Source organism: Notechis scutatus, chromosome 6 (genome assembly GCF_049901735.1).
Source record: "Notechis scutatus isolate UNSWTSFEM ecotype Mainland chromosome 6, rNotScu1.2, whole genome shotgun sequence".
NCBI classification, from domain to species: domain Eukaryota; kingdom Metazoa; phylum Chordata; class Lepidosauria; order Squamata; family Elapidae; genus Notechis; species Notechis scutatus.
This window is the reverse complement of record NC_142014.1, coordinates 37,281,682-37,304,396: the sequence shown is the minus strand read 5'-3', so window position 1 is coordinate 37,304,396 and position 22,715 is coordinate 37,281,682. Positions and strand designations below refer to the sequence as shown.

The following is a 22,715-nucleotide window of genomic DNA, read 5'->3' as shown; positions in this document are numbered from 1 at the left end:
TTATAAGGGACCATAAAGTATACTCACCTTATCCCTAATGTGAATATTTGTTAAGTATTCAGAAGGAACATGGAAGTCTGAATAAGGGAATGAGATGTGATTTAATTCTTAATCCATGATACTAATTTTCAAGAATATTAGAGTATATTAAGTTAAAAATACATGTATTAATTGATCAACCTTACCTATGTCTTGAGGTCGACAGGGTGAAGAAGCCCAAGGTGATGCAAATTTGGGGTAAAGATTTCTGTACAGAAAAAAAGATACTTAATTGCTAAAGATTATTCCTTCTCAAAATGCTGTGACTTCGAATACAAAAAAAGACTATCTGTTGCACACTATCTAGCTTAAATAGATTATCTGGATCTACATTAATATGAAGAATTATATAATACAATAACACAAAACACTGATTAGAAATAGTGAGAAAGTATTTAATAATATCCAATATTAGAAGAAATTTGTGATGAATTTTAAACAATAATATTTACATTTTTTGATGTATAAGATGCACTCCCCCCCCCCAAGCGGGTGGAAATGTCTGTGTGTCTTCTACAGTGAATGTTGCTGAAGCCCCACCCGCCCACTGGCCCCCATCCTTCGGCCTCTGCATCCCAACAATTTGCCTCTGCAGCGAACAGGCTGGTCAGCTTCAGCACAGCCTGATTAGCATAAGCAGCTGATTGTGGGTTGGATCAGCCTCCCAACGATTGGCTGTTTCAGACCGCAGGGATGGTGCTACCCAAAACGGGCCGAAAAATGGGGCGCGCAGAGGCTGAAAATGGGATGCTGAAAATGGGCCACAAGGAGGCGGCACTAGGCAATGACAATCATTTCAGCCTGAAACAGGTGATCGCCGGGAGGCCAATCCAACCGACAATCAGCTGCTTGTGCTGATCAGGCTGTGATGAAGCTGACCAGGCTGTTTGCTGCAACGAGGCAAATTGCTGGGAGGCAGAGGCAGATTTTTGTTTCCTTGTTTTCCTCCCCAAAAGCTAGGTGTGTCATATACTTCGGAGTGTCTTATACTCCAAAAGATATGGTACATAACATTAAATTAGAACCTAATTCTCAGTATAAAAAGAGATGTTAACATGACTTAACTATTTTCACTAATTACTATATACTATAATCCTCTCTTATAATACTACCAATACTTTATTGATAATAACAAGTAACTTTGTTAGATCCAAATTAGCCAGATGAAGCAATTAAATGTAATTCTACTTTGTGGTGTAATGTTGTCATTTAAACTTGCCATTATGTCAATGCAACATAATATCAACTTTTGGCAATCATAATCATCACAAATAATGCAACTCATAATTTATTTTGAATTAATAAATGTACTTCTGTCATTTTACTCTTATATCTTTGAAAGAATTGAAATATTATAGACAATTCCTTCCCAAAATGAGTGTATTAAGTTGATATTTCACCGTGTTACTGTTTTGTCATTAATGGTCATTACATTTTTTCCATTGTTGCAACAATCAATTATTAACATACGCTATCAACAAAATATCACTTTTCTTTCATCATATTATTTTTTGATGTGTGTCATTAATCATATTAGTTTTTGATTGTGACTAAATTAACATTATTTCAATATTTCAAAAAGGTATATGCTTGGAATAATTTAAAACATGAATGAAAATTTTGTCTATTAATCTGATATAAACTTAATTGAATCAAAGAAATAGTGCAAACCTACCATACCTTTGCAAAGCCTTTGATAGTCTCATGTTATTTATAAAGTAAAATATGAGCACAATAATTTTTGTTGGGACTCACAGTTGGCTGAGAAACTACACACAGAAAATGCCCATTAATAATTTCATTTCAACTTGGAAGAAAGTCTCATTGGAGTGCTACAGGACTATTCCTTGGGTCCTGTACTATTCAACATTTCTATCAATTAACTTGGATAAGGGAGATGGGAAAATACTTAGCATGTTTGTAGATCATACAAAGCTAGGATGACCAGAACCAGAGGGTGAAAACTGCAATTCAGATGCAATGTAACAAATAACTTCCTAACTGAATATATTGCCAGCTAGTGAAAAAGGCTATATATATATTAAGTGATTTCGTTTTTACTACTGGTCTTTACACAGAGGCTACATAATCAATTGTTAAAAAATGTTCTAGTGCAGGGGTGTCAAACTCGCGATGACATGTTGTCGTCAACATATCACAACTTTTTCCCCTTCGCTAAACTGAGAGTGGGCATGGCCAGCGTATAATGCATTTGGTTTGTGGGCCGCAAATTTAACCCTCCTGTTCTAGTGGATTATGAATTGAGTAAGGGGATACACTGTCTCTATGGTTAGAATGGAGGCTTCATGATTGGCAAGCCTGAGTTTGAGATCTGAATACTACAGGGCAGGGTTAGCTCCCACCACTTGCTCCAGCTTCTGCCCAGTTAGCAGTTCAAAAGCATATAAAAATGTGAATAGATAAATAGGTGCTATTTTGGTGAGGACCCATGTGGTGAAGGGAGAGGAGCCTCCATTTGGGCATCCCCCAGGCAATGGGAAAATCAATGGCCAATAAAATCAATGGCAGTCCTGGTAGCTGCTTCTAAGTCCCATTGGCTGCCAAACATCTACTGCAGGGGTGTCAAACTCACAGTCACGGCGGCATCATGTGACGTATTGCAACTCCCCCCCTTCGCTGAATTGGCCGTGGACGTGGCCAGCACATAACGTATCTGGCCTGCAGGCCGAGTTTGACAATCCTGATTTACTGTCTCAGATGCAGTAGGCTCCAGGCTTTTCGTAAAATTGCCTAATGCACTGAGTAGAAAGTTGAGCTAGATCAGTGGTTCATAACCTGGGCGATAACCAGTTTTGGGGGGGGGGGCGATGGAATGAAAAGGGGTGACGTGGGGGCGAAGGAATTGAAGGGGGGCGATATGGGGGCAATGGAGCGAGAAGTTTTGGGGACACTTTTGAGACTTTTTTCGTACAGTGAACCGCTGCATATCTGTCGTACAAAAACATCAGATCACTCACTATTAGTGGACTGAACTGTGTTTTAAAATGTTCCTCCAGCTAGCTTCAGTACAGAATCCCGTACATATGTGAATACACATCACTCATCTTCATGTGCGTTGCGCAGCAGCCACTCTACCCATTAAATTTGTCTCTCTGATTTTTGTTGCTTTCCTTCTGTAAAAATTTTGTATCTTTTTAACCCTTTTTACAGTGTGCATGAATATATATTTACCTTGAATCTTAATTTAGTTTCAGAGTTTTCGTCTTAAAATTCTTAGTTCCTGCACTGTGGTTTGTTCTTATGCCCTTTTTATATTTCTTTTTGCGTCTTAAAATTCAGTTGTAATTAAATAATTAAATGTTACTTTTTTTCCGGGCATTTCATTTTCTTGCAATTGAATTTTGTTTTCAGTGGTCATTGCATTTAAGTGTCTTGAATAAATAAGATAATAATGAAATACATGTATCACGAATTTTGGGAGTAAAATGATGGGTGGCATCAGAATTTTTCACACAGTTGAGATATGGGAAAAAGACTGGAAATAATTATTTGCATTGATATGGCCTGATGACAATTTAAAAGAAAACAAAAAATGTGTTTACATAAATTGAAGAATTATTTCCCTGTGTTGTGATTGAGAGGTTATGTTGGGTGAGGGGGGGCGATGATAACTTCCTCAATGGCTCAAGGGGGCGATTCTTTCAAAAAGGTTAAGAACCACTGAGCTAGATAACTGTAAGTTCCCCACCAAACCTTTTGGTTTTACATTTTGGGGATTTAGCAAACTTTCTGTGACCAGGAATTACATGGCTGAAAAATCACAGAAAATGTAATAAGGATGAAAAGCAATATTACTGTGATTGAATTCCCACCTTCCCCATATCTGTCAATTTATTTGAGTTTTGAAAAATGAAAAGCCAATTGTTTAAAACTTCTCTGGGCTCCAACCTGCAAAAAACTTGTGCTATTGGTCAGTTAACCATTGAATATCAATTGCACAAAGCTGGAGACTACATGTGACTTGTGAAATATGAACTGTCCCCATTATATGTAAATTAGACTATATAAGCACCCTTCTCTCAAAATAATGATAAACTAAGCATTTAATCATGGTGCTGCAGTGGTTAGAATGCCGTATTGCAGGCTAATTATGCTGACTGCCAGCAGTTCAGCAGTTCGATTCTCACCAGCTCAAAGTTGACTTAACCTTCCATCCTTATGAAGTCGGTAAAATGAGGACCCAGATTGTTGGGGGCAATATGGTGACTCTGTAAACCTCTTAGAGAGGGCTGTAAAGCACTGTGAAGTGGTATATAAGTCTAAGTGCTATTATTGTTGCTATTTGTATAGAAATATGATAGAAGACTGATTACTTTTTCATTCCAGAACAGCTTATTTAACTACACTGCTCAAAAAAATAAAGGGAACACTTAAACAACACAATGTAACTCCAAGTCAATCACACTTCTGTGAAATCAAACTGTCCATTTAGGTAGCAACACTGATTGACAATCAATTTCACATGCTGTTGTGCAAATGGAATAGACAACAGGTGGAAAGCATAGGCAGTTAGCAAGACATCCCAAATAAAGGAGTGGTTCTGCAGGTGGTGACCACAAACCACTTCTCAGTTCCTATGCTTTCTGGCTGATGGTTTGGTCACTTTTGAATGCTGGCGGTGCTTTCACTTTAGTGGTAGCATGAGACGGAGTCTACAACCCACACAAGTGGCCCAGGTAGTGCAACTCATCCAGGATGGCACATCAATGCGAGCTGTGGCAAGAAGGTTTGCTGTGTCTGTCAGCGTAGTGTCCAGAGCATGGAGGCACTACCAGGAAACAGGCCAGTACATCAGGAGACGTGGAGGCCGTAGGAGAGCAACAACCCAGCATCAGGACCGCTACCTACGCCTTTGTGCAAGGAGGGAAAGGAGGAGCACTGCCAGAGCCCTGCAAAATGACCTCCAGCGGGCCACAAATGTGCATGTGGCTGCTCAAACAGTCAGAAACAGACTCCATGAGGGTGGTATGAGGGCCCGACGTCCACAGGTGGGGGTTGTGCTTACAGCCCAACACTGTGCAGGATGTTTGGCATTTGCCAGATAACACCAAGATTGGCAAATTCGCCACTGGCGCCCTGTGCTCTTCACAGATGAAAGCAGGTTCACACTGAGCACATGTGACAGACGTGACAGGGTCTGGAGACGCTGTGGAGAACGTTCTGCTGCCTGCAACATCCTCCAGCATGACCGGTTTGGCAGTGGGTCAGTAATGGTGCAGGGTGGCATTTCTTTAGGGGGCCGCACAGCCCTCCATGTGCTCGCCAGAGGTAGCCTGACTGCCATTAGGTATCGAGATGAGCTCCTCAGGCCCCTTGTGAGACCATATGCTAGTGCGGTTGGCCCTGGGTTCCTCCTAATGCAAGACAATGATAGACCTCATGTGGCTGGAGTGTGTCAGCAGTTCCTGCAAGACGAAGGCATTGATGCTATTGACTGGCCCATCCTTTCCCCAGACCTGAACCCAATTGAGCACATCTGGGACATCAGGTCTCGCTCCATCCACCAACGCCACATTGCACCACAGACTGTCCAGGAGTTGGGGGATGCTTTAGTGCAGGTGTGGGAGGAGATCCCTCAGGAGACCATCCGCCACTTCATCAGGAGCATGCCCAGGCATTGTAGGAAGGTCATACAGACATGTGGAGGCCACACACACTACTGAGCCTCGTTTTGATTTGTTTTAAGGACATTACATCAAAGTTGGATCAGCCTGTAGTGTGTTTTTCCACTTTAATTTTGAGTGTAACTCCAAATCCAGACCTCCATGGGTTGCTAAATTTGATTTCCATTGATAATTTTTGTGTGATTTTGTTGTCAGCACATTCAACTATGTAATGAACAAAGTATTTAATAACAATATTTCATTCATTCAGATCTAGGATGTCTTATTTTTGTGTTCCCTTTATTTTTCTGAGCAGTGGATATAAACTGTTTTTTCCCAATATGATTAAGCAATTCATACTGTCATCTGATAAGTAATATTAAATTCAGTGTAAACCAATAAAAAAAGAAATATTGAAACTATACATGAAAAATGTAAGGCTTTATAAACTTTTTCTGCAATGCAAATAATAAGCATAGAATATCCTGTCAACAGCTGCAGAAATATATCATAAATTTGTGTTTTTTCTGAAGTGCTAATTTTTTTATGAATACTATCCCTGATTTATTACAATCTTGTTGAATTACATATTAACATCCTGAAGCATGAATGCATATTTTACAATAATTGTATTTTTAGTTCATCTTAGTAAATATTTTAGAAGTGTGGTTATTCAAGAATAAGTAACTATAGCTAGTAATTTACATTAAATAATGATATATTAATTTGAAAACACTTACTCAGGAGAATTGAGGTTGAGACCTAAAGTTGTCAAGTCACTTCCTAATGCAAGATGTACCATACCAGGGTCTGTCTCTGCTGCCCTGATGAATGTTAACAAACCGATCATTCCAAACTGGTCTGTCACCATCCCTTGTGGAATGTTGGTAACCCGACCTAGAAAAACATAAATAAGAGTATTATCTAATAATAGAGAACCAGTGTCATCTGAAACATTAGTAAAAAAAAAAAAAAAAAACAGGTTTAGCAAGCATACCATCAGGTAACACCTGAATCCCCTTTTTCTGCTGGTTATTGTTTTGCGTTGTTGAACTTTTATCTCCAGGAAATTTTGGACCATCTGCACTAGAAGATGTTTTGCCTGATGTATTCAAATTCTGTTAAGAGATATTAAAAAAAATCAATATAAAAATTGTAAAAAAGATACATGACTATCTAATTTAGTTATCTGGTGTTTACAAAATACCACCCTCCAAAAGTTTCTCTCATCTCTTATGTTTGTATATTTATATAAGCTTATGAAATAAAGTTATCAATGTATCAACACATTGTTAGTAACAAACAGCTTGCCCATTGTGTACAATTCAAGGATGACAATAGATAAAATATTGTCTGGGATCATTAGTATTTTTAATGACAATAAATTAAACTTCAGTCCTCCCAATATTAGTTCTGATCAGAGAGACTGTGTTCAGCCATTTGACATATAGGTTTCTAATCTAGGTTCTGTGCAAAGCCACATGCATTTTACTAGCTAAGATAGACATGCCAAACAGACAGAGACTATGACTAACCACTTTAAATTCATAAGTACGATTGAGGACTCCAAACACCTTAGATTTACATGTCTTATATGTACTGTATTAGAACTTAAAATTGAGAAATATTAATACATTTATTTATTTGCAGACTCCCTGAAAGGATCTTGGGGACTCACAGAAGTCCCCAGTCCACACTATGAGAACTGCTACCCTAAAGCATTTCTCTGAATGCTACCCTTTAATCAGAAGTGAAGCAAATGGAAATTGGGCAAATTTCCATTAACAAACACAGTACTGCATTTGAAGAATGTTGTCCCCAACTTTGTTAATTAGTTTTGTTATTCAATATGGTTAGACAAGAAGGACTAGTTTGCTTTGTTTGTTTCCCATCATTTTTACAAATAACTCAAGGTGGCAAACAAATCCACACACCTTCCTCCTCCTATTTTCTCCACAACTCTCTGAGATGGGTTGGACTAAGACAGTGTCAGTGGCCCAGTTCCCCAGCCAGCTTTTATGACTAAGGCTTTCACCCATGATTTAACTGCCTTCTTAAAGATGCATGCATGGATACATGTGTGTGCATGTGTGAATTGTTCTCTCTGTAAATTAAGGCAAACTTACAGGTTTACTGTCATCATTACTTGATGTTGGATCTTTGTAGTTGGAGCCTGGTAATGCTGGAAAATCTTCATTGTGTATTGAAAAGTCCTGGGTTTGCTCGTTTGCTGGTTTTGTTACCATCCCAACTATATTGGGAGATAAATACATCACACTGAATTATTTAAATTGTAATTGCTATAATTTCCATTTTATTTCAATTTATTTGTACTATTTTATTATTATGGATTTTAATTTTCATATTGAAAGTAAGGGTTAAACATTTGAAAATTAAAAAGATAGAAACTGAGTAAATGAAATTGTACAATTTGATAATTAAAATTTTCTCTAGCATATGATTTTACTTTAACAAATATAGAAAAAGTAAAATATCCATTTCAAACCTTCTATTTGTAGAAACAATAATGAATTTAGAGGAATATATTGATACTATTCAGTTTTTGAGTTCTTTAAACAATTATTATAATGTTTAGCTATGAAGCTAACAAAAATTTTAAAGAAAAATATACAATTAATGTAAATGTGTAAGTTAGGTTTTAAAAGGCACTAGCAGTTAATTATTTTTCAAAACTGTTTGGTTACATTATTACAATATACCAAATTGTACTAATGATTTACAATAACTAAATGAAGGTATAAAACTGTAAGAAGAAAATACAGTATATGGTTGAACTACTAAAACTAATTGTATCTAAGATCAAAGGTATCGTTTATGCATGCACACGTGATATACAAGATAGAGGCAAATGGCTATATTAGCCCAGTCCCCACATGCGGAACCTCAAGAGGATTGTGTGAAAGAATCTTTTCTTATTCTAAAATTAGCTTGTCTTGATTCTAAATCTTTGCCTTCTGTTACTGTTGCTTGTGGAGAACAAGAAAAACTATATTTACAGTACCTTTTAGTATTTCATATGCATTACAATACGATCTTAATCTATTCTGGCCTCCTATATTTATCACCACCAGTCAATATAGCTATACCATGATAACTAGGACATCTAGACTTGCCTCCTATTGCCTTTCTGACAAGTTCCTGCATTTTATTTTATTTGTTTTGTTTTGTTTTGCAAAGAAAACTTTTGCTTTTCCACTGTCTCCTTCCTCGGGCTGAAAGAGAGTGACTGCCTCAAAGTCACCCAGCTGGCTTTGGCCCAAAGTCACCCAGCTGGCTTTGGCCCTTAATGTTCTGTTTCTAGTTTTGTGTCATAACTAGAACACCAAACTAGTTTTCTTGGTGCTGGTGTCACCTTTAAAGTTGCTGTTGACGACCTTTAAAGCCCCAAAAGGTTTGTGGGGATTACTGACAGGACCACCTTTTCTCACTCATTTCTATGTGTCCTGCATTCTGGCAGGAAAGACATGCTGTGAGCACCATTGGCCAAGGAGTATCAGACAGCAAGATCTTGAAGAAGATCCTTTTATGTCATTGCATCTGATTTCTGGAACATCATTTCTTATAAGATTAAGTTGGCCTCTATCCTGCTGGCCATTTGTAAGGCCCTGAAGATCTGGTTCTATGTTCAAGCCTTAGGTACCAGATATGTGAAAGAGCCCATGTACTGGTTGTTTTGAAAGATTTTTATGATTCTTAGACATCTGTATGTTTTATTTTTGATACATTTTAGAAATGTATATACAGTATTTTTATTTATTTAAAAATTGGACACCACCCAGAGGCATTTGAGATGGGAAACTGTATGAATCAAATAAATAATTGGGTGATAGAAAATTGTGAGAAAAGGTAAAAAGAGTAAAGACACTAATATAAACCCTCACCATTTTATACATATCTGTTCAAAATTCCAGTCAATTCTATGCATTTATTATCAGCAAACAGGTTTTGGAGTGGCAGCTAAATAACCTACAGGCAATTTTCTTTTAGGAACCCTTTATTTCTCAGGCAAAAGACAGATTAAATAATCACAACAGGAGGCCAAAGTTTAAGTTTAGCAATAGCTGTTATTAATACCTAAGATATCACATGGTCAATGCTGCAAAGACATGAGATTCACACTCACCATAGGGTGCCCTTCCAGCTAGAGGGTTTATTAATGGAGTTGGATTTCCACTTCCTTCCCTTCTATTTCTGTCGGCTAGTGCTGGAAAGTCTGAAAGATCTAGTCCTGTAACATTTTCACTGCCATCTAAAAGAAAATATGTTGTTTTCAAGTTTATAAATGTCCAATAATGTATCTGGAGAACCATGCATTCGTATCATAAATAGACAATTCTGTAGAAACTTAATAATAATTATATTCCGTTTCTTCCAAGTTACGATACCTGTAGCTTGGGAGAAAGAAGACAAGGAGTAGAGGAAAGAGAAGGAAAGAGCAAGTAGTGATTTAGCCCTTTAAAAGAAACAAGTTTAAATGATAAGTATTAGCCTTATGCAGTATCATGCACATGATACTGAAAACAGGAGAGTTCAAATATGCTTATATCTGCAGGAAATCTATCTATGCCAAGAGTCAGAGGTCCAAGAAATCTCTGTCCTATCTTGCTGCCAACTTCACTTGTCAGAAGATGGTAGAAAGAACAAACGGGTATGATACCCCAGACATAATTCTTACCAACAGGGAGGAATTGAAGAAGTGAAGGTGACAGGAACCTTGAGAGAAAATGGCCATGTTATCCTTGAGTTCATGATATCAGGGGGAGGAGGAATAGAGAAGAGTCAGACTTGTATACTGGATTTCTTGAATTCAGACGGAAGGTAGGAGGGATCAGGCTTGAAATCCTGAGGAGAAAAGTGTCTGGAAAGAATGGGAAATCCTACTAAACAAGGTACCGAAGGCACAATTATAAAAAATTCGTACCAGAACGAAAAACTGAAGACATCTTAAGAGAACATGTGGATACATTTATACTGTCTAAATGCTGAAAAGAAAAAGGGGTATGAATACAAAGTGGAAGGAATGGTAGTAAGTAAGGATACAAGGTAGTCAGCAGAAACTGTAAGGTATGTTTCAGAAAGGCTAAAGTGCAAAATGAGCTAAGGCTTGCAAAGAAATACTTCAAACAACAAAAAGGCTTTTTGGAAGAGGTGAGGTGTACATCAGAAACAAAAAGGCAAAATAAGGTCTGCTGTGTGCAGAAAGAGATAAATTGGTGATGGATGATGAACAGAAGGCAGAATATTTTATGTGTACACTTTCAGAAGGGAAATTAGGCCTTAATTGGCCATTTAAATTAGATTGGAATGTAGTATTTAATGCGATCTGTGGTAGACAATGTGCTTTTCAACATTTTTAATAATAACCTAGATGAAACTGAGGGAATAATGATCAAAATTTCCAATATGACAAAACTAGGAAGAATGTCAAATACTTCAGAAGAGAAAGAGAAGATCTAAACAGGTCTGAACACTGGATCAGAAATACAGGATGAAATTTAACAGGAAGAAATGTAAAAACTTGCACCTGAGAAAGGCACAAAAGTATAAGATGGGAAAGTTCATGTGAAAAAGATCTAATAGATATATTATATAATCTAGCTGTGTGATGAAGTGTTGCTGAAAAGGTAAATGCTATATAGTCCAGATCAGGGAAAATAATTTTTCCACACTACTGTATTTTGCATATTTCTGGGCATCATGTTTTTTTTTTAAAAAAAGACTGATACATGGGAGTGCATCAGTGAACACTAAGATGATGAAAGCACCAAGCCCTATGAAGAACAGTTAAAAAACTGTGCATGTTTAGCCCACAGAAGAGAAGACTGAAGTACATAATAGCAGTCTTCAAGTTCCTAAAGAGGAAATCTATTATTCTACATTCAGACAGGATCTGAATCAATGACCTGAAAGTACAGGAAAGGAGAGTCAGATTAAATATTATGAGAAATTTCCTGGCAGTAGGAACTGTGAACCAGTGGAATAGCTGCCCCAAGAAGTGGCATGTCCTCCTCGCTGGAGGCAGGATAAGCATCTGTCCATAAGGCTTTAGCAGATCTGAACTGAGTGGGACATAGGAATAAATGATCTCAATTATCCTTTCCAAATTTATGAAAATTAACAAATACTTGTGATCCAAAAACTATTCACCCTAGGCTTTTCTGTTCCCGAGTAGTGTGACAATATATACTGGCTGGGAATAAGCAGACACTTTTTTTTTTGCTTATATTGTAGATTTAATTGTAATTTGTATTTGCTTTTAGTTTTTTTATTGTATACTGCCCAATAACATGATCAAATGAGTTGGGCAGTATGATATGTATCTAATAAATAAACACAAAAGCCTATGATTCCAGCACTGTTACACTCTGCTTCATTCAGTCTTGCAGTTACTGTACATCTATGACAACATATGAATTAGTAGATTTGGTTCATAATTAAAACTGGAGGGCAAAGGATATAAGGGGCTATGGAAAAACTGGCAGAATCACCTCTTTCACTTATGAAAATGAAGTCTACTGAAGACCATGAATATCTATACAAATACTAGGAAAGTAACATAAAATACACACACAATAAGCTTCAAAATGAAACTCTAAAGAATGAGAATTTAAAATAGGCTTACCTGTTCCATTAAAAATATTACTTGATAAAGAGTTATTCATTCCAAATGCCTGATTCCTATTCATTCCAAATCCAGACATGCTAACATAAACAAAAGAAAAGAAAAAAGAAAGTTTACCTATATCCTCTAAATAATCCTCTAAATAAATATAGAACACCTTAGTTTGATCTGCAGGAGATGAAAAAATTATACATAACTAGCATGTCACTCGTATTGTCTATTTTTTATATCTTCACTCCTCCTCAATTGATCAGTTTAAACATAACATAAAAGAATAGCTTGCTTGATAATAGTGCCAACCAGCAATAAATGGGGGTCATATGGTTGATAGCAAATGTTTCTCATTTGTGAATAAACACTGGCTAAAATAGGAAGTGAGTTACTGACTCTGTTTTCTAAATTGGAAGTAATCTAGGCTGATAACCCATCTATGAACTCTTAATGATTATATCCCAAACACAGATAGGAGCCTGATGGAAGAATCAGCCCATAAATGCTATCCAAGAATTATAATCTCACTACTGCAACCTTTAACAGGAGATAGCTGCGCATTGTTATGTTAATGCCCCCAAAGATGCCATGAAATATAAACTGAATTGGATATAAAACATTTAAAAATGAACACTCTGTGTATTCCAAGGCCATTGTTTGAAACAAACTGTTATTAAAAAAAACATTGGGCTGATACTGCTGATCTGTAACAAAACCGAATTGAAAGTAAAATGCAGCTCTGATGATCTATAAAGCATGATCAATCCAACAAACTTTTAAGAATCAAAGAGATCCAAAACTTCTTCCTGAAGTTACAACAGTATATATCATCTTGTGTGTCACAATCCTTACATGGTTTACAAACAATAAAGATACTTCCTTAATGTCACATCTCATAATTCATAAGCATAATACTATTTCTACTTTGTCTTTCTTCCTGTTTCTCACTGTCACTAACTGTTTGTTTTTTCCATTTAGTCCTTTCTTTTTTATATGAAAAAACAATTCACAAGGAATATACCACTAGGTATATTTGTACCACCTATGCTTGAGAAAGGACTTAGCCATGAATATAATAATATATGCTTATTAATATGTTGTCTATAACAGATGAGATGCAACAGAAATATTAATCATTTAACTTAAAATGGATCTTTAATTGGTAAGTTAGAGACTCTTGGAAAAAGTATGAGAAACAGGAATAACTCGAACAACATTTACCCGTTTAGTTGAAACATTGTATTTGATACAGATATTTTCCTAAACAAGTATTAATAGTTGCTATTTTCAGTCAACAAGTAACCAAGACTGATACATTGAGTTAATATAATGGTGGGAAAAAACTGCCTTTTACTTAAGGGATCTAAAAGAAGAAAAATTAGACCATGAATTCCTATTTAATATTTGCTTTTTTTTCTACAATCTTTTAAGTTCGGATAGGAAAAATGTAATGGGAAAGAGAATCTAATCCAAAACAGGCTTCAGAAGTCACATATGGCATAGCAAATAATTTTGGAAAGAAGATTAGTTTGTAAGACATGCAGAGTTTGCTCAGAACTAAGGATATAATATCATCCCAGTGATGAAACAATCATAGCAAAACACAATTTATTTGCCTGCGGTACATCTTGAAATATGCTCCACTTTATCAGAAAAGTAGCGTGCATAGGAATGGAGAGAAGTGAAAACGGAAGCTCTTTGTGTCCTTCATATAACATAGGATATATCACTCTAAATTTATCATTACCTGTTCACAGTAAAAGGTTGTCGAGAGGGTTGTTGCTTTGGCATACAAATTATGCTGGGTGAACTTCGATTAGGACTGCCTAAACCTGAACTGCTCATGCTGTTTGTCCTGCTTGGAATTCCAATGCCCTGGCCAACCTGGGAGTGGTTCATCATATTCCTAGGATTCATAGGCAATATACCCCTGAAAAATATGATACAATAATATCATTATTTCCACTTTGTCCAAGCCAATCATTTCTACGGTAAGTGGACATTTTTATACTCACATGAAATGAGTCATTTTATACTGAAGACCACCAGTTGTCCATCTTTTTCATTTGTATCAACCGAGACTGATAGCATTTTTGAAATTTCAGATTTACATTGAACTCCAAAGTTCAATTAAGCTCAGATATTTTTTTAAAAAAATATTAGTGATCAAGATTCTTATGCTCCATGAAAGCTCTAAACGGACTTGGAAAAATCAGTATGGGCTTATAGGCCAAAGCTGCAGTTCTCAGACTGTGCACTATGGTGCCCCAGGATGCGGCAGCAAACACTCAGGGATATTTCATTACTTAATAAATAGAACTATTAGTAAGTTCATTGGAGGTCCCTAAGCTTCTGTTAGGGCCACTGAAATTCAAGAAAGCCCCAGAACCCCTAGGCTAATGCACCAAATTACAATTCCTACTGAATTTGGAATCCTGAAGAATCACAGAATATCATCAAATAATGCCAGTAATAACACTTTCATTTGCTATATAAAATCATTTACTTAAATGTATTTTATTTTTTGTAGTAGAATCAATATTGCATTAGAAGTTTTTGCTGTACACATTCACAAAGCACAAGCAACAATCCAGGAAACAAATACTTGGTTTATTATTTCAAAAATATCTAGAATGCAAACTACTTCTAAGAAAATAAAACAGTATAATAGAAATGTCCTGGAAAAGTATTTGTTATCAATAAATACCTGCTCGGAGATGGAGGCGTGTGAAGTGACATTGTTGGTACCCCTGTTGTTGGTGTTACGTGGCTTGGTAACTGAGTGCCTTGTGATAAGCTGCGATTTAGCTGAGGGGTATTGTTGCTCATCCCCCTCATTGGAAGGCCTAGTGCACCTATTGAAAAAAATACAGAAGGAGAATGGAGAGAATTAAGGGATAATCTTATCTGTTTGCTTTAACAATCAAAAATAATATCTTAATAAATATCAAAGGAAAATTTAGACAAGCAGACCACCATTTTATAAAAACAAGAATTTAAATTCACTATTCTCAATTTCCAAACTTTATTTTTTATTTTAAAAGGTTAATGAAAGGATTTTTGAGTAGGAGAATTATGGATTGAATATGTAGTTTGCGGGTTTTTCCCAGAATCAAAAAAAAAAATTTAAGTGAACAAATCCAAGTTAAATAGCTTCTATGTGTGGAAGAATTCCCTAAACGTCTTAGTCAATAATCTGCTTCATACAATTTAAAACATTAATTGTTGATTATCAATTATCAACAATCAATTGATGAAGATCAGAATAGTTTGCAGAGTACATCACAAGTTTGCATTTCCAACATTTGTTACTAGATATGACACTTACACTTATACTCCAAGTACAATCACAGCTGAAATCTATGCCAACTTACTAAACAATGACAGTAGACTTGCATCAAATATATTATTGTGTACTATTAATTAATTCAATGGTGTCCATCTGCAAGTGGAATGGATATTGCTGGCATAGTGGATTTTTTTCTATTTTCCCCTTAAAATAATTCTTCAGGGAGCTTCTGGAGAGGGGAAAGGCAACGGGAGTTATAAGATGGGAAGAAACAAAGAGAAAGGAAGAGAAACAGATGTGAAATTCCTCTTCCCCTATGTCTCCTGAGTAATATGAGTAGGACAGTGCTATGTTTTGGTCACAAATATAAAGATTTAGTTTTGATGCAAGCTATGCTTTAAAATCTTAATTTACAAAGGCCAAATTAAGATTTCCTGGAGGGATCTGAGATTTTTTAGCTTATGTATCATATAGTCTGCTTTTTGGAGACAGAAAAATAATAAACAAGGCAATATACATTTGTGATCCAAAACTACATTTGAATTTATGTAACAAATCAAACTATTCATATTAATCAAAAGCTACAGAAATATATAAATTGCTTTCTTAAAATATTTTAAAAATATTCCTTCTTTCAGTTTTCTTATGTATTAAATATATGAAAGAACTCTATTTATATCCATGGGGGATGCACACCCATGAGTTTAAGACAGAAAGAAGATCACATGAAAATATTAAGAACAGTAGTAAATAGAAACATCTACTATGTTGCTCATTCTAATATAAGCAATTCTTTTGTAACAGGACAAAGAATTTAGAACTGGGTTTCAAGAACATATTTCAAAAACAGGCTTATGCGGAATATGTAATTGAAAAAAAGAATGGCTTTTTATGCTCTATTTTAAGTCAACTATAAAGTACTGTTTAAGGTAAAACTATAGACAATTTATACCAATACAACAAAGGATAAATAAAATGAAATGTTTATCAAAGCTGAGGTGAGAAGGACTAAAGCTAACATGATTTGTTTGAAAATTTTATATATACATATGGGGGGTGGGGGATGATCAGGCAGGCAGGCATTTGGTATAATGAAAAACATCATGCATATTACCATCTCCCTAAATGAGAAGGGAGCACTGCCAACAATGTTGTCTAAAGGGACAAATTCATTCATCTGTATCTAATAGTTCAGCTCCCCAACAGCTTAGGACAGCTGCTACAAATAAGACTATTTTTTGGTGAAAAAAAAATCATAGAGCTATCGCTTTATATGTCAAATCATAATTTCCCCTTGAATGCTCTGACCAGATTTTCTATTCTCTGCTAATCTTGCATGCAGTTCACAGGTCTGAGAGAAAAAGGCAAATTTCTAAAACATACTACTACCATGCTCTCCTACACATGAACATGAGCAAGAGAAACAAAGCATTCTGAGGAGCCACTTAATTGGCATTTGGAATGGTAAGGATTCCTAAAGCACCCAACTCAAGAACTGCAATATAATCATACAAATAGAGACATTTGATTATGTCCAACTCTAATGAAGAAAACCTTCAGTCTCACACTTCAATTAGAGAGCCATCTAGGATAGTTGCAGACTTAATAAAGTAGACAGAAATTCTTAAATAGAAGCAGAAGTAATTTAGGAGCAGTTTAAAATTTACCCATATCTAGAAACATTTCTGACTCATTTTATTATAATGAAGGAGCCAACTAAATAACCTAGGTATTGATGGTTTTTATTTAAAATCCAAGAAGATGTTGTCCTTCCAAAAATATAATTTACGAATATTCCTTCTGTAATTAATAAAAGTTTGCTATTTATTTATAGGGGGAAAAAACTACTGCCAGATAAAAGATATCTAAAGTTTTTGTGAAATACTAATTTGGCATAAACTGAAATAGCAAGTTAGATGAGGTCTAAAACAGCGGTCACCAACCGGTGGGCCGCGAGAAAATGTTGGTGGGTCGCAGAGAAATCTCACCCCCCCCCCAAGGCAATTAATCCAGGTTGCGCAGAAACACAAGGCTGCGCCGCCCACATAGCCCGCGGGAACCCTCCCCACCCACTCACTCCTTATCCGGTAAACTTGCCTGCTAAATTGCTGTTTTTCCTTTTTCTGACCATCATCTGTTCTGTTGTGCCGGGACATTTAGATTAGCTAGGAAGCAGGAAATGATTGGATTTCTTGCTTCCTAGCTAGTCTTTAGATCTTCGGCTCTGCTTTTAAGTATACAGCCGAACCTCCCTTAGGACTGAAGGTTTGCTTGCAAGCAAATTCAGCGCAGACTCACAGCAAGCAAATTTGAGAGACTGAGCTAGCCGATGACAGATAGATAGATCACTGAATGATTCTGTGAGCAACTCAATCTGCCTGCTTTGCCTGATTTTGGGTAAAAGTTGCTCGTTTTTTATAAAAAATTCAATATTTACATACATGGTGTGTTGTGAATTAATTTTGTGAGTTTGCTCGCTAGCATATTTTATGTGACAGACTGAGCTAGCCAATGGCAGATAGATAGATTTCTGAATGAATCTGTGATTCTGTGCGCAACTCAATCTGCCTGCTTTGCCTGATTTTGGGTAAAAGTTGGCCTTTTTATATAAAAAAAAATCAATATTTATATAAATATTTATAATATTTACATACAAGCCACACCCACAAATTAGGCCACACCCACAGGACCAGTTAGTGGTCCCTGGGATCTAAAATTATGAGTTTGGTGGTCCCTCAGGTCTAAAAGGTTGGTGACCCCTGGTCTAAAACATAGTCCAGTACTATTACTATCTATTCTTGAGTAACTTAAGTGATAAGAACCTAATATGAGCAACTGAATATTTCATAAAAGTGCTAAAAGTAAAAAAGCTATTTATGAATTGTTCATTTTGAATGCCCTCAACTGAAACAACTGCTTGCAAGCATACTAAGAGAAAAAAAGTTTGTATATTTTAAGATGCAGTTATGCTGAATTAAGGATGTACAAAGCAATTAAAAGGGGTGTTTGCATGCTACCATGAGCAAAACATCTGTCCTCAAAGCACAAAAGTAGTAGCAGTTTTTGGAACACTTCTGCATCTGCTCTGAAACTTATTTCCAGTTGTCTGCATGTGTACACACAGAACACTTCTGCTGACAAAGCAAAGCAGCTGACTATCATACATATATACAGATAACCGAAGACAGTTTCAAAGCAGCTGTGCGGGACCTCCAAAGACTCTTTTTAAATACTTTGCACAGCCTTTAAAAACTATATTAATAGAAAAAAAAGTCTAAATTGAATGAACCTAATTTAAGGTAACTTACAAATACATACAACCATTGGCCTATTATAAAAATAGATTTCTTACTTTGTTGCCCATATAAACTTGCCCCAAACTGAGACAGCTGACCTGATGTTGATGGTGATGCCAGCATCTAAATTGGAAATCAAACATAAAAAAAAATAGTCAAGGATAGAATATAGTGGTTATAAAATATTAAACACTTTAAAGACAAGCACTGAAACTTTTTAAACACTGGTATTATGGTGTTATATCATGTGACAAGGAGGGACTTTTAAGTTATACCAAGGAGCATGGTAGCCATAAAAATTGAGTGATCTCATTTTCTCTCAAGCCAGCTCACCTCAAAAGGTTGTCATTGTGGGGAAACATGAGGAGGAATGAATGTTTGATGTTTGCTGTCTTCAGTTATTTGCAAAAATAATAAAGGAAGGATACAAATAAAGTGTCTAATGGAATTATGTTCATTATATGCCCATTGCTGTAAAGAAGCTGCAGTTTGTTCTATCCTTGGGGTTTCCTGGACATTCAGGAAGCAACTAGTATCCAGTTATAAATATCACTTTCTTGACCAAAGTATAGAAAGAATGATGGCCAGCCAGCTACATATACACTCAGAGAATTATAATTTCAGTTTGGCTTCAGGCTTCAAATCATCAGTTCAGGTAACTAAGGAAATTTAATACAGGTAGCTCTCGATTTACAATAGTTCATTTAGTGACTTTTCAAGGTTACAACAGCATTAAAAAAGTGACTAATGACCATTTTTCACACTTACAACTATTGCAGCATCTCCGTGGTTCATTCGATCAAAATTCAGATGCCTGGCAACTGACTCAAAATTTATGAGTTGCAGTGTCCCACAGTCATGTGATCCCCTTTTACAATCTTCTGACAAGCAAAGTCAATGGGGAAGCCAGATTCACTTCACAAACCCAATTTAACAACAGCTGTGATTCACTTAATAACTGTGACAAAAAAAGTCATAAAATGGGGTAAAATTCACTTGACAAATATTTAGCTTAGCCACAAAGTTTAGGGCCCAATTGTTGTCTTAAGTCAAGGACTGTCTGGACTGTAAAAATCCTTGGCTAACCGAACTCATTAATTTTACACAGAAATAATACAAATGCTACATTTAGATGTTTTAGATATCTTAGTTGAATTTTGTACTATTGTTGCAATTGTTACTTGCAGTGGCATTATAGGAAAGGAACTCGAGATGTTGTTTGCAGCTCTATTTGTAGGACCACCACTGGAGAGCATTTGATCCAAAACTCCCTCCCCTTCTTCCTTGTATCTATGCAAAGCCACTGAGAAAAGTTATCCAGCAACTGAGAACCTAGTATCCTAAGTTATACAACCCTGCTATACTTTTACAATTTTACAGAGTGCTCTGCTGTTATAAGAGTAAGAGCAGTAACTATAGCACTTAGCAACAACACTTAGATTTATATATCGCTTCATAGCACTTTATGGCACCCTCTAAGCAGTTTACAGAGTCAGCATATTGCCCCCAACAATCTGGGTTCTCATTTTACCAGCCATTTTACTGAAGGATGGAAGGCTGAGTCAATCTGGAGCTGGTCAGGATCCTGGCAGTGGCAGAATCAGCCTGCAACAATGCATTCTAATTACTGTGCCACCACACTGTATAGTAAAACTAATTGTGTCGGGGTGGTGATGGTAATTCTGTATAGTATTACAAAACCTGCTCTCATTAAGCCTAAACTTTAAGATTAAATGTAATATGCACAAAAAACTTACATCTTTTTCTGATCGATGTGGGAACATCGATGACTGGCTGTAGTACATATTTTCATCGTGGTAGTCACTGTCGACCCCCTCTACAAACTTCTTTCTTGAAGCACCAAACATGCTGTTTGTCACCTAGATGATAATATAGAGCATTGTTTCCTTTCATTATTTATAAAATAAAAAACCCTAAGTATTCAAGTAGCACAGATTATATTTGCATACATTTATGCAGGTTTAGTGTGATATATAGTAATGCATTTCTTTTTTTTTTTTTTTAAAACAAGTTTTATTAAAAGTTTCAACAACAAACAAATCATTACATATTGAATCTTTCCCTGTTTTTCTACAATAATTTCCCCAATATTCTCATAAAACACAAACAAACACAAACAAACATAAAAAAATCTTTTAGTAAAGTACCTTGGCCCCAGTTACCTCTCTTTGCATGGGCTAAAATAATAACACATATCACTCTTCACATTTCTATCTTATTTAATCCATCTTAATTAAATCATTAAATTGTATCTTTTGCCCATTCATTTATCCCTCTATCTCTTCTTATAATAAAAGAAAAATTTCTCCTGAAATCACTAATCAGAGTATGATGCCTTTCTATCCTCCCCTAAATTAGTAAAATTAACATTCAACATAACAAATACCCAATTTGGTTCTGCTTGGTACATTCTATCCACCAAAAATGTTTAAATACATTGTATCCTCCTTTCCTTCGATATTTTATTACATTTTAAGAATCAATCATTAATAAAAACTTCAACATTTTAATTTCTTATTAAATCTTAAAGCATTCTAATTTACTATTTCAAATATAAATGTTACAATACCATCTTCTGTACCTTAGCAGAATCTTTCTTACAGAAAATTATATTTCATCCTTTATCTCTAAAAAAATCCCTCTTCTCCCATCCAATTTTAAAGCTTTGAGGCTTTTCTCCGCCTTTCCCCTTTCTTTCTTCCCCACCAAATCTTCCTACCCCCTTCTTCTTCTAACCTCTGCCTTGCTGGGATCCCTTCTCTGTTGCATTCCTTTTTCTCTTGTTTGTTATCATTATATTTACTTTGCATCATATTTTTCTCTTTCTCAAATGTTTTTTAGATCTTAAGTCCTTCATTTTCCTTGCTCTCTTCCTTCCTTCTTCCTTAGATAAGTTTTGGAATTCAATGAAGATGGCGTCTTCGTCTCTTCCTTGTTGTTCTTCTTCCATTTCCATCTGTTCCATTGTCTGTTGGTAATTGACCAGCGCCATTTCTAGAAATAGAAAAGCTTTTTCCATGCCATCTTTGCAGATTGCTTTTGTTTGCTCATATTCATCCCTCAGGTCTTCAAAAGGAAAGCCATTATAAATAAGTCTTTTCTTTTCTTTATTCCTCTTTCTTCTTACACCAACCAAATATTCCGAGAGAAAGGCAAAACAATCCCAAAATCCACAATCCTCAATAAATCCAAGCAAGCCAAAATTCCCCCTTCCTCTTCCAGGGGTGGTATCAAACAAATAAAAAAAAGAATCCAAGTCTATATTTTAAAGCCTTATTAAGATTGTATTTCTGTCCTCAAGTCTTCAAGGCATCTCCTCCAACAAGATCCAAATTTATATATTTTCTTTATCCTCTCCCTTCCGGCTTAATTCCGTCGGGAGGGAGAGTAAACTTTCCCTTCAGCACCTCAAAACAGCCGCTTTTTTTCTCTTGTGGAAAAAATCATCAGAAAACCATCTTTTCCAGGAATTAAATTAAATAAATCTCAAAGCCCTGGGTCGACCAAGAAGAACTTTTACTTTCAATAACTTTCTCTTCTTCCTCCTGCGCATACTTGCCCGGCTGTCAACTTCTTTGTGGCGGCCATTACGGACCGCCGCTGCACCGTCCTGGTAACAGGGGTTCTGCCGGCCAGGGAGGGGGTCTGCAACACCCCCAAACCCTTCCTCCGGATCCCCTTACCTTCAGCTACCCTGCAGGGCAGCCTTGCTCCGCACCCGTCCGGGTCGAAGCCCCAAAACGGCTAGCGCGGCAGGATCGCGCAGCTTCGCGAATCCCTACCGCTCATGGCCGACAAACCGAAACCCAGTA

At 36.3% G+C, this 22,715-nt stretch overlaps 1 protein-coding gene across 10 annotated transcripts in view; it reads right to left on the bottom strand.

The window, feature by feature from the left end:
- CNOT2 (CCR4-NOT transcription complex subunit 2) overlaps positions 1–22,715 on the bottom strand; it is a 74,365-nt gene that overhangs the window by 6,931 nt on the left and 44,719 nt on the right. For 5 of the 10 annotated variants that reach the window (XM_087967975.1, XM_026667728.2, XM_026667731.2 and 2 more), the window contains 11 exons: positions 20,640–20,762; positions 18,939–19,005; positions 15,005–15,152; positions 14,045–14,227; positions 12,307–12,386; positions 9,808–9,933; positions 7,790–7,914; positions 6,661–6,781; positions 6,404–6,560; positions 186–247; positions 28–77 (listed from right to left, as the gene is read on the bottom strand). In XM_087967975.1, coding sequence (XP_087824101.1) covers positions 28–77; positions 186–247; positions 6,404–6,560; positions 6,661–6,781; positions 7,790–7,914; positions 9,808–9,933; positions 12,307–12,386; positions 14,045–14,227; positions 15,005–15,152; positions 18,939–19,005; positions 20,640–20,750 — 1,230 coding nt within the window. In that variant the 5' untranslated portion in view covers positions 20,751–20,762. The remainder of the gene's footprint in view (positions 1–27; positions 78–185; positions 248–6,403; positions 6,561–6,660; positions 6,782–7,789; positions 7,915–9,807; positions 9,934–12,306; positions 12,387–14,044; positions 14,228–15,004; positions 15,153–18,938; positions 19,006–20,639; positions 20,763–22,715) is intronic. The other 5 variants (XM_087967978.1, XM_087967976.1, XM_087967979.1 and 2 more) reach the window with 1 other exon arrangement.